This window comes from Danio rerio, chromosome 6, assembly GCF_052040795.2.
Source record: "Danio rerio strain M-AB ecotype USA chromosome 6, GRCz13ab, whole genome shotgun sequence".
NCBI lineage: Eukaryota > Metazoa > Chordata > Actinopteri > Cypriniformes > Danionidae > Danio > Danio rerio.
The window spans coordinates 11,182,078-11,194,888 of NC_141026.1; the positions used below are offsets into that span (position 1 = coordinate 11,182,078).

General features: G+C 39.3%; 1 protein-coding gene and 1 long non-coding RNA gene across 10 annotated transcripts in view; both read right to left on the reverse strand.

The window, feature by feature from the left end:
* Nucleotides 1–12,811, reverse strand: part of LOC147843375 (uncharacterized) — a 704,457-nt gene that overhangs the window by 465,071 nt on the left and 226,575 nt on the right. The gene's annotated exons all lie outside the window — the stretch shown is intronic.
* scn1lab (sodium channel, voltage-gated, type I like, alpha b) overlaps nt 1–12,811 on the reverse strand; it is a 76,992-nt gene that overhangs the window by 33,692 nt on the left and 30,489 nt on the right. For all 9 annotated transcript variants that reach the window (XR_015492804.1, XR_015492805.1, XR_015492803.1 and 6 more), the window contains 7 exons: nt 11,195–11,258; nt 10,360–10,501; nt 9,987–10,193; nt 7,869–8,144; nt 4,938–5,279; nt 4,704–4,833; nt 341–579 (listed from right to left, as the gene is read on the reverse strand). Coding sequence is in view for 6 of the 9 variants with exons in the window: in XM_087255686.1 (XP_087111812.1) it covers nt 341–579; nt 4,704–4,833; nt 4,938–5,279; nt 7,869–8,144; nt 9,987–10,193; nt 10,360–10,501; nt 11,195–11,258 (1,400 nt within the window). In the remaining 3 variants the exon portion in view is untranslated. The remainder of the gene's footprint in view (nt 1–340; nt 580–4,703; nt 4,834–4,937; nt 5,280–7,868; nt 8,145–9,986; nt 10,194–10,359; nt 10,502–11,194; nt 11,259–12,811) is intronic.

Sequence of the window (12,811 nt, forward strand, 5' to 3'; positions counted from 1 at the left end):
TCAGCCAGGAGTCGAACCAGTGCCCTTCTTGCTGTGAGGTGACAATGCAAACCACAGAGCCAACATTCCACTAAAATGCACATATTAATGCCTTTGATTTGTAAGACAACATTCAACATTGCTTAATCCTATCTAATACCAAAACTGAACATCTACCTTACTAACTATTAATAAGCAGTAAATTGGGAGGATATTGAGGCAAATGTTGTAGTTAATAGTAAATATGTGTTCTCCATGCTAACATTTTGCCACATAAGCTAACAATGTTGTACTCGTTGTTGTACTGCTTTCATACTGATTTAATCATTTCACTAATGCGAATCTGGCATTCAGCTCTTACCAGGTTCCCAACTGACAGCAGATGGCTGAACTGGGTAGTCATCGGGTAGTGTTCCATAGCCATGAAGAGGGTGTTGAGAACAATGCAGATGGTTATGGCCAGGTCTACAAACGGATCCATCACGATCATGTTCATGATCTCCTTCACCTTCAGCCAAGCCGGACTGCAGTCCCAGATGAGGAAGCTGTTGGCAAACTTGTACCAACAAGGAGGGCACTTCTGCCGGGATTCCTCCAGTTCTGTGAACAGAGTTTAGAGTTTAGAAGATTATAAAATATTTAATTTTAAGGTACAATTTTCGCTATTAATAATTCATTAACTAGAACTTTAGTGTCAATAAACTTCTAAATAGCTTTTTATGAATAGTCTGCGCAAACCGGAAGTTGCTAAGACTTTTATTTCAGTACGTTGATGTACTTCCAACTGAAACAGAATAGTGAGCAGTGGGCAGGGCTTTTTTTTGAGTGTTTAACGGTTAAAGGGGCGTGGTTACGAATATTGTGGGTGAATTTGTCAGTCAACAGAAAGAAGCCTTTTTAAAAAAAATTTGTAACAGATGATAGCAAAAACATGCGTTGATTAATTGTTTAGCTTAGGAATAAAATGTACACTAGTAAGATAAACATTGTAAATTTTGACTTTAATGTAATAGCTGGTTAGGTATTGGGTAGGATTAGAGATTAAGAATATATATATGTACACATAAACAGCCAATATCATACTTATAGGCAGGGTAATGAGCCACTAATTAATAGTAAGAACCGTTACTTAAACTAAATGCCTAACATAATTGGCATGATTAAAAATAAGGACTTAAAGAGCCCCTAATATGGGTTTTTGAAAATGAGCTTCCATGCAGTGTGTAACACAGCACTAAGTTATTGAAAACATCCAGCTGAGGTTTAAATCTGAAAGTGCACCGTGTTTAAAACTATTGACTCTTTAACAAAATAGTCGACTCAGAGGCGAATAAATAAATCGTGTTGGGTTCAAATCTTTTGCTTGAACGCATCAACGTCAATACGGTACATCACCAAATATGTGGCTTCAGATCCGGCGAAATGTGAACACGCCTTTCCCTTCAGACATTAGTGTAGCGCGAAGTATCACATGACTGATCATGACACGAAGATGACGATCACTGACAAATGGTGATTCGGCTGTGGGGAATAAAGGGTTAAAGTTTATTTTCATAACAATACCACAGCATAGCCAACCTATTGCTTTGTTTTTTCCAGTCATTTTTCTAATGATTGATTCGATAACCTAAACTGCAGTGCAGGACTTGTCAGCCGTTTGCTATTAAAGGAAGGAGCAGCAGAGACTATTATGTATGGGACTTTGTCAGTATCTGTTACAGTTCATATGGACCAGTTTCTTCTTCCTCCAGATCATAACATGTAAGTGTTATTAAAATTGTTGCCTCATTTTGTGTAGTTTGCAAAATACATATGTGTTTAATTGTGTGTAATAAGTTGTAATCACCTTGCGCGGCTTGTAATCACTTATCCATTACAGATCAGTGCTTATACTGTATCTCTCATGTTAAATCTTTATCTATTCACATATTGCGTCCAAAACCATGTTGAAAACATGGCACATGCTCCTTCCTTTACCGATTTAAATGCATTTCTGAACTCGGGATCCTCTGCCGTTTGTTTTTGCTATGGCCACCATCAGCTGTTCCTGACACACACAGCGCTGTCAGTTTTCAAAATAGTTCAACTTCTGCCACTGCGTGGATTAATACTAAATGTGTGTCGTTGTTATTATATGGGGTTAGGGGATAAGCGTAGAGTAATATGCTGCTGTTTAACTGCATTGCTTTATTGCATTCCTGCATTGGACTCTTACACACTCTGTGTGCTAGTTACACATCTGTTACACATAGCCGTGGTGGGCATTTCTCTGCATCTTGCGCTGAACCAATCACAAAAGACTGGGTCATCAGACCAATCAGTGTAAATTAGCTTCAAGCTAAGGAGGGGTTTGGGAACAAATGAATCGTTGAACGAATCATATGGGAGTCGCTGGGTTAAGTAGCGAAAAACAAATGCATTTTTTAAGAAACTAAAAGTGTTGTTTGACCTTATCAATAACAATTTGTAATGCAAAATAGGGGCTCTTTAAAATTCGAGAAAACCGTTGTACCCTTCAAACTGTGAATTAAAAATATGCCTAATGGTAACATTTTAGTTTCCTAAAAAGATTTTGATTATATATTATTAAATATTTTTGATGATAATCATAGTCATATTCAACAAAAAGTGCAGTGGTGATAGTGTGTTTGAGCATTTGCAGGTCAACACCTGGCATACTGTTTATAAAATTTGCATATTATTCATAAAAAATAATGTTATGCATTTATTTGTGCATACAGACACTGAAAGTAGAGGCTATTGTAAAAAGCTAATGAAAAGTATTTTTGGAGTATTTAGGGAAAGCAGTTTGTAAAATTTGTGTTTAACAGATTGTTTTAAAATTTTTAGGTTTATTGTGTAAAAGTGTTGGCTGAATATTCGATGAAGGGGATAAAAGTGTGTGTGCTTGAAGGCGTTTAGAAATAATTGCACTGGCATGTCAACGGCTACGTGACAAAGTCAGTGTTTAAAGGTCAGAACATGAATGTGTGTGTGTGCATATGTGTGTGAGGGTGATCTTATCAGTTTTCATGCGTCGCAACATAGAAACATACAACAGAAATCTGGATAAAGGTTCCATTAATGAGAACATTTAAAGTTATTATCATTTCCATGGACTTGCCATCAATGCATTATTGTAAAATGCTCATGTTTTACTCATTATATATTGTATGAGTCAAAATAGATTTTTATTTTATGCCACAACTCAATAGTATATTAAGTAAGATCATGTTCCATGAACATGTTTTGTAAATTTCCTTCAATAAATATAGCAAAACTTTTCTTTTGATTAATAAACTGCATTGCTATTAACTTAACATCTGGGGTTCTGGGGTCAGGTTTTGTGATCCAGGGTCAAAAATGTGAACATAAAATATTGCATGTTTTCAGACTTTCAGTATTGGGAAAAAAACAACAACTAATTTTTGGGTATTTGCTTAATAACCTTAGGTCAACCTATACATTTTCAGTATTCTGTTAAAGATTTGTAGGGGCTTTAACTGTTTTTAGAACATATTTAGAATAGATTTTTTACAATTTAGTCAATCTGCTGGTTTGTTATGGTATCAAATTCCTACCTAAAGTATCATGGTCGCGGATTGAAAAATAATGTGCGTAAATCAAAACATTGACATCGCGTGTAAAATTATAACGCATAAAAGCAAGAGTTAAAAGCAAAATAAGAAACAAAAAGGTTGTGTACCCAAAGATAAACGCGCTTTCACTATTGATTTACGCTGATTATTTTTTGGTACACAACCTCGTTGTTTCTTATTCAGCATTTAGTTACGCATTATATTTACACACATTATTTTTCTATCCGCGACCGCGAAACTTGGAATTTGATCCCATAGTTTGTCTATTAATGCTGTCCCATCACACCCATATATCTCTTAAAACAAAACACTTGACTTTTTAGATGCAGTTGCTGGATATTATTCAGTAAATGGGCTTTCCATCAGTAGTTTATGCGCATTTCTTTTTATCAAATGAAAAAAATACCCTACTGCAATCTATGAGCATCTTGGTGTTTCCATCAAGCATGTGACATTCCAAAATGCGCATGAAAATAGGGGCATGGAAACATAGCTAGCTAGTGTATATCCAAACAGGCAGTGATATGCATGCTAGAACAGCCTTTTATTGCAAAATTTCATTTTTCATGTACAGTTAAAGTCAGAATTATTAGCCCTCCTAAATTATTAGCCCCCCTGTATATTTTATTGCCAAATTTCTGTTTAACGGAAAGATTGTTTCAACACATTTCTAAACATAATTGTTTTAATAACTAACTATTTCTTTTATCTTTGCCATGATGACAGTACATAAAATTTTACTAGATATTTTTCAAGATACTAGTATTTAGCTTTATGTGCAATTTAAAGGCTTAACTGGGTTATTTGAGCAAGTTAGGGTAATTAAGCAAATCATTGCATAATGATGGTTTGTTCTGTAGACTATTGGAAAAAAATATTGCTTAAGGGGGCTAATAATATTGACCATAAAAAGGCTTAAAAAAATTAAAAACTGCTTTTATTCTAGCCAAAAGAAAACAAAAAGAGACTTTTCCAGAAGAAAAAATATTATAGGAAATACTTTGAAAAATTCTTTGCTCTGTTAAACAAACAAACAAAAATAAATAAATAAATAAACCACAAGAGGGTGAATAATTCTGACTTGAACTGTATTCTTTGTGTATGTGTAAGATAAGTGTTTCACACCTTCCATAGTATTGGTGAGAATGCTGGCCACGCTCATTGCTCTTTTCCTGGCTACTGTCTCCTCGAGGTAATCAGAAGGCTGGTGTGATCCTGAACGTTTCTTACGGACGTCAGACTCGGTTGTTGTGCCCTACGAAAAAAAAAAGACTGCATGAGAATCAACCGCAATACTGTTTACATATAAAGCGAAGTTTTCTTATAGATAACATGTTTGTTTACATCCAACTCAAATACCTCAGGTAGCAAACGTCCAATTGGTGATGTTGGCACAGATGTCCCGCCAACCAGGGAAACCACTCCATTGCAGTCTACTGTGCAGTGCATTTTCCCGTTGGCTGGCAGCATAATCCTGGGTGCTGTGAGGCTGCAGTGGCTGACGGTAGAACTTCGCCTCTCAACACAACGAGGCACGAAGAGGGATCCTCGTCGACTGTCGCTGTCCTCAAATGTGCTGTGCTCATCGTCCGCGAAATCATTCTCTGAGCCAAAGTCTCGAGCTCTGCCACGAAAACTGAAAAGGCTTGCACGACTGTTCCTCCGTGGAGAAAAGAGAGATCCACGAATGCTGAGAAGAGACTGATCAAAGAAATAAAAACAGAAAGTAAGAACTAGTATGCTAGCATTCCAGAAGTAATGAATACATTCAACCCAGGCTCATTATTGATATGTATTTCTGTATACATTTCTGAAAAGTGCGAAATACGTCCCAGGAGGTAGTTTTTTAGCAGTTTTCATTTTCGCGAATCCATCAGAGGTTGCTGTGTATGCTCTTTCAGATCACAAATTTCTCTCGTGAGTGCTATTTGCGCCTGCTCTTCTTGGTAAATCCACCAGAGGCCGCTGTCAACTGACTGACCGACTGACCGATCCTCACACCCACCCCTTTCCCTAAACCCAACCGATAGTGTTCTCAAAACCACTGATTGACCCGATCACCCCTTTCCCTAAAACCAACTGATCGTGTTCTCAAAAGCACCGATTGACCCAATCACCCCCTTTCCTAAACCCAATCTATAGAGTTTTCAAAACCATTAATTGATCCAATCATCCACTTCCCTAAACCCAACCGACAGTGTTTGCAAACGCAATCCAGAAAAAGAAAAACCCTCATGGCCGCCTGATTTTCACCACATTTTCAGATCCTACCACGTTCTCACCCTGTTATTTTCTTGTTTATTTCATTTTTTGCCTTTCGTTTTAACTACTTTCTGGAACCATTTTTCACCAAACTCGAACCTTGTTGTTGTGGTCAACTCCTCTCTGTGCCTCAAGTCTGCCAACATACGTGGTGAGCTACTTGGCATCTGGTAACAGCAGAAAAGCCGTCCACACAGAGGTAAGCGGTCAGCCGGTAGAATGTATATGGGGGTGTGTTTTCACAATGAGCCTGTGTTGATTGTTAAACTCTGAAGATCACTTATTATTTTAATATAATTTTGATTAAGTATTGGTCACTATAATTCAATTCAAGTTATTTGTATAGTGCTTTTCACAATAATTATTGTTTTAAAGCAGCTTTATTGCATTATTTCAATACAATCAAAATCAGAAGTTAAGGTTATTAGTTACTATAAATGTATTAGTTACTAAAAACTTTAATTAACTAATAAGTAATTACTAATAAATTTATTAGTTAAAGTTATTATATATAAGCATAGTTAACCAGCAGTTATATAGTAACATAATTTCACCCATATTTAGAAATTCTAGACATTTGAAATATTAAAATACTAACGTAATGTGTTCTGCATGTATATAATAAATTCCCCTTGTAAATTAAAATGATGTCCATTTATGTATTCTTATTTATTAGTTGAATCTTCGATCCATACAATGAAATATTATAACTCTCAGAAATTATTTGATTAATAAATAACAATGAAATATTAAAAAATGTATTTATTTTTAAATTATTGTTGTTTTGCGATCTGTATGACAGCATTTTATCACCTGATTTACACAGTTAATTTATTTTGATTCTCAAATGTATTTTTGTTATAATTTGTTGGGCTTGTAATATCACAAACCCATGCTCATTATTGATACGTACCCCTCCATGCTTTTCTGGACAGCACAAAATGCATCTTGGGAATGGCATGAAATATGTTTTTTTTGCCGTTTTTGTTTTTGCGAATCCACCAGAGGCCTTTGTGTACACTTTTTTTAAAATCTCAAATTTCTCCAGCACATGCCATTAATGCGTGCTGTTCTTGTGTATATCCACTAGAGCCTGCTGTTGACTGACTGACTGACTGACAGACCAACCAATATCCCCACCCACCCCCTTCTCCAGACCCAACAGATAGTGTTTTTAAAAGCGCCGACTGATCTGACCTCCACCATCCTAAAATCCAACCGACAGAGTCTTCAGAAGCAATCCAGAAAAAGAAAAGCCCTCATGGCCGACTGAGTTTTACCACATTTTCAGATTTTACCACATTCTCACCCTGTTATTATTGTTTTTTGCCTTTTGTTTTACTTTCTTTCTCAAACTGTTCTTCGCCAGACTCGAACCCCATCATCAACTTCTCCATCTCAAGTCCACCGACATACGTGTCAAGCTACTGGGCAAACTGGTAACAGCGGAAAAAGCCATCCGCACGGACATAAGTGGTCAGCCGGTAGTGCAAAAAATAAAGAAACAGACCTGGCATCATACAGCCCCGTACCTTCATTTGAAAGACAAAATCAGGCCACACATAGCTCAGGCTACCTAATTCGTGCTCTCCAGAAAAATATACGGGGTACATTTTTATAATGAGCGTAACACACTACATATCTGATTTAAAATGTGAATAATGCATGTTGTTTTCTGTTTTGTAATACATTCTGGTGGAATTTACTTGTTCAGATTTGTTAGAATTAAATGTAACCACATATCAACCATATTTATGTCAAATTAAATTCCCACTTGGACATTTTTAATGCATTTGTAGCACTTTTAGGCCACATTTGAGCCCTTTAATCCCCATAAGTGCATTACTGAGCATTTAATGCGAAGATTAAACCCTTTTCTGTCTCCTGTCACACCTTTGCTCAGTGCCATAGTTGATTATCACTCCACCCACATAAACTATGTAACAGAATATAGCTAAGAAGCTAACAAAACACAGAAGAGTTGACTAAACTACATTTCCCACAATGCCACACAGCAGAGCAAGTCACCTGATTAGGAGTTGAGCATTTCTTTTCATATGAGAGTCGGTTGGCATCAATGGAAAAGCGAAAGCCGGGCCGTCTGATGCTGTCCTCTGAGGCAGACTTGTGGAATTTCTCCTGGTCGGCTTTCTCCTCTTCCTCTCTCTGTTTTCTCTTCTTCCTGCGGTTCCTCCTTTCTTTAGCACTCTTCGAACTCAGTCTAGACCCCCCAGAGGAGCTCTCCTCCGACAGGCCCCCCCTTCCGCTGTACTCCCCGCTCTCTGTCGCTGCTGCCGCGGCAACCTGCCAACCAATCACAGCACAGGCACTGTCGTCAGGGGCAACCGTGGCTAGACTTAGTTCAAGCTTACATAGGGAAAGCAGAGGCAGGACATGGACAAACAGTGAGCGCCGAAGAACGACAGAAGATCACTTTATTTGTTTGGTCAGACTATCAGATTTTTGATTTTCTCACTAATCCATCTTTTCCTTATTAGGTCTCCCTTACTTGTAATATCCCATCTAATAACCCTAACTACCCCAGACAGACAGACAGACAGACAGACAGACAGACAGACAGACAGACAGACAGACAGACAGACAGACAGACAGACAGACAGACAGATAGATAGATAGATAGATAGATAGATAGATAGATAGATAGATAGATAGATAGATAGATAGATAGATAGATAGATGAATGAGGGAGAGAGCGAGGGATAGATAGATAGATAGATAGATAGACAGACAGACAGACAGACAGACAGACAGACAGACAGACAGACAGACAGACAGACAGACAGACAGACAGACAGACAGACAGACAGACAGACAGATAGATAGATAGATAGATAGATAGATAGATAGATAGATAGATAGATAGATAGATAGATAGATAGATAGATAGATAGATAGATAGATAGATAGATAGATAGATAGATGGATGGATGGATGGATGGATGGATGGATGGATGGATGGATGGATGGATGGAGAGTAAGGCAAAATAAATAAAAAGACAGACAGACCGATGGAAGGATGGATGGATAGAGTAAGGCAAGACAAATAACAGTAGGAGGGAGAGATAGATAAATAGATAGATAGATGAATAGATGGATGGATGGATGGAGTAGAGCAAAATAAATAAAAAGACAGAGAGACGGATGGACGGACAGATGGATGGATAGAGTAAGGCAAGATAAATAACAGAGGGAGGGAGAGATAGATCAATGGATGGATAGATGGGGGAGAGATGGATGTATGGATGGATGAATAGAGAAGAGGAAAAGAGAGATAGAGAGAGGGATGGATAGACAGACGGACGGACAGAGGGAGGGAGAGATGGATGTATGGATGGATGGATAGAGAAGAGGAAAAGAGAGATAGAGAGAGGGATGGATAGACAGACGAATGGACGGATGGAGGGAGAGAGAGATTGATAGATGGATAGATGAATGGATGGATGGATGGATGGATGGATGGATGGAGTAAGGCAAAATAAATAGACAGACAAGACAGACGAATGGATGGATGGACGGCAACGGACAGACGGATGGATAGAGTAAGGCAAGATAAAAAAAAGACAGACAGACGGACGGACAGACAGACGGATGAATGGAGGGAGAGAGGGAGGAAGATAGTGAGATGAATGAATGGATGGAGAGAGATAGATAGATAGATAGATAGATAGATAGATAGATAGATAGATAGATAGATAGATAGATAGATAGATAGATAGATAGATAGATAGATAGATAGATAGATAGATAGATAGATAGATAGATAGATAGATAGATAGATAGATAGATAGATAGATAGATAGATAGATAGAATGCTTAGTCGTCAGTTTGGAGTTAATCTGCTCATCGTCTTATTCTCTATTTGTCTTTTTCTTGTTTACTAAGAGAAAAGACACTCCCTCACTCTCTCATTATCTGTTGGTTTCCATGGTGACAAGGCAGTGTTAGCCGCAGCAAGTGTGGTGCTGAGAAACTTCAGAGATGACAAAAACAGAGTAAATAGCGATCAAAACAAAAATAGCCCAAACAAATAACCCGAGAGACTGTACAACTGTCCATGCATGTGATGTTGCGTTTGTATATTCTGACATGCTAGTAGAAACGTGCATGTGTGTCTGAGTTTGCTACCTGCGCCTCTTCCTGTTGTCTCTTCAACTGCTCCAGCATGGCCTGAAACTCTTCCTCTTTCTGTTGAGCCTCCTCTATAGTGGCCTGGTTCTGCTCATCATACGCCATGGCCACCACAGCCAGGATGAGATTAACCAGATAGAAGGAGCCCAGGAAGATCACAAGAACAAAGAAGATCATATAGGGCTTTCCAGCTGCACGCAGAGTCTGTAAGAGACACAACGCACATACATAAACAAACCAAATTAAAACAGTTTGTATCGTGCTTTACGCAATATAGATTGTTCCAAGGCAGCTTCCCAGTAACAGGAAGAATCACAGAGTCAGTGATGAAGACTTGCCTACAGAGTAATGCGATGTGTTCATGCTGTACCTGCTGGTAGAGGTTTTCCCAGAAGTCTTGGGTCATGAGTCGGAAGAGTGAGAGAAAAGCCCAGCTGAACGTGTCGAAGCTTGTGTAGCCGTAGTCTGGATTACGCCCTGCTTTTATACACGTGAAACCTTCAGGGCACTGCCTGTAAATCCAAACAAGTAAACAGTTTTTCAGTATATTCCGTCAATTAGCAAATTAGCTCAACTGATGACATCACAGAAGTGCTTCTCGACCACTAGGGGCTTCAGCAAACATCCTAGAAGAGTCTGAAATGTACTTAAATAGTGATTATTTTATCATAATACTAATTAAAATACTTAACAAAAACACTAAACAGAGATCAAACAGGCTTTAAATTTCACAAATTGTTTATGAAAAGTACATATCAGCTTTGATTTGAGATCAATTTTGGTGATAGTTGGAATACACTCACTGGCCACTTTATTAGGTACATATTAACGCAAATTTCTAATCAGCCAATCACATGATAGGAACTCAGTGCATTTAGGCATGGAGACATGGTCGAGACGATCGACTGAAGTTTAAACGAAGCATCAGAATGGGGAAGAAAGGTGATTTAAGTGACTTTAAATGTGACATGGTTGTTGGTGCCAGACGGGCTGGTCTAAGTAATTGAGAAACTGCTGATCTACTGAGATTTTCACGGACAACCATTTGTAGGGTTTACAGAGAATGGTCTGTAAAATAATAAAGTGTTACCCAAACGTAATTTTAATAACTAATCTATATTCCCATCCACATTCTAGTAACTGTATGGACATATGTAACAGTTAAACCTGAACTAGCATGTAAAAATTAGAAAGAACATGTTTACCCTGCATCACTTGAGTTCCCACAAAGCAAAGCATCCCTGCGGCCTGGGATGAAATAATAATTGTCTGAAAGAGAGAAGCAACATGATAAATATTAAGAGACATGACAAAGAATATATACAGCAGAATATATACACAATCAAAAGGGGATGGTATGTGATTCTACAGTGGAGAGCAAAATTAATGAACAACCTCCAATTTTATATATTTCCAGATCATGTCCTATTTGAAGGCACCGCAATAGAAGTAAAAGAGCGGTTTTTAGGTGTATTTTGCAACCCTAATCCTCACTTATATCCCGTACGAGCCCCTATGTGTAACCCACCGGTCCTATTGCACCCAACCCAGTCTGAGCTGGAATCGAACCGGCGATTTTTTGCATGTGATTCGGCTGCTCTAACAAGGAGGCTAAAGACCATAGCCTCTAGTGTCAGTTAGTAGAGCACTTTTTGAGGTCAGAGGAGTGAGGTTTACCTGCACAGCACTTTGCTAGCTGGTTTTTATTACACTCAACCCCATGAACCTCACTCCCATCCCGGACGAACCCCCATGTGTAACCCACAGGTCCTACTGCACCCGACCCGGCCGGAGCTGAGATCGAACTGACAGTTCTTTGCATGGGAGTCAGCTGCTCTAACAAGGAGGCTAAAGTCCATGGCCCTTGGCGTCTGTTGCTAGATCACCTCTGGAGGTCAGTGGAGTGAGGTTTACCTGCATTGCACTTCGCTAGCTGACCTACATTACATTCACCCCCTTAAACCTCACCTCCAACCCGGACGAATTCCCACGTGTAACCTATTCAACTGCACCCAATCTGGAGCTGTAAACGATCCGATGTTTCTTTGCATGTGAGTCAGTTTCTCTAACAAGGAGGCTGAAGACCATGGCCTCTAGCATCTGTTGGTAGAGCACCTTTTGAGGTCAGAGGAGTGAGGTTTACCTGCACAGCACTTCGCTAGCTGGCCTTCGTAACATTCACCCCCCTGAATCTCACTTCCATCCTGAATGAGTCTCCATAAGCAACCCACCGGTCCTACTGGACCCACCCCAGTCTGAGCTGGAATTAAACTGGCGATTCTTTGCATGGAAGTCAGTTGCTCTAACAAGGAAGCTAAAAACTATGGCCTCTAGCGTCTGTCAGTAGAGCGCCTTTCGAGGTCAGAGGAGTGAGGTTTACCTGCAAAGCACTTCGCTAGCTGGCCTTCGTTACACTCCCCTCCCTATTCCTCACTCCTATCCCGGATGAGCCCCCATGTATAGTCCACCGGTCCAACTGCACCCAACCCAGTCTGAGCTGGAATCGAACCGACGATTCTTTGCATTGGGAGTCGGCTGCTCTAACAAGGAGGCTAAAGACCATGGCCTCTAGTGTCTGTCGGTAGAGCAATTTTGAGGTCAGAGGAGTGAGGTTTACCTGCATAACACTTCGCTAGCTGGCCTTCGTTACATTCACCCCCCCCAAATCTCACTTCCATCCTAGATGAGTTCGCATGTGCAACCCACCTGTCCTACTGCACCCAACCTGGTCTGAGCTAATATCACAGCACACTACATCAAAAATGGACCTCATACAGATACATGGCAGAAAATTGGCCTTTAATTTAGGCCTCCACTACAGT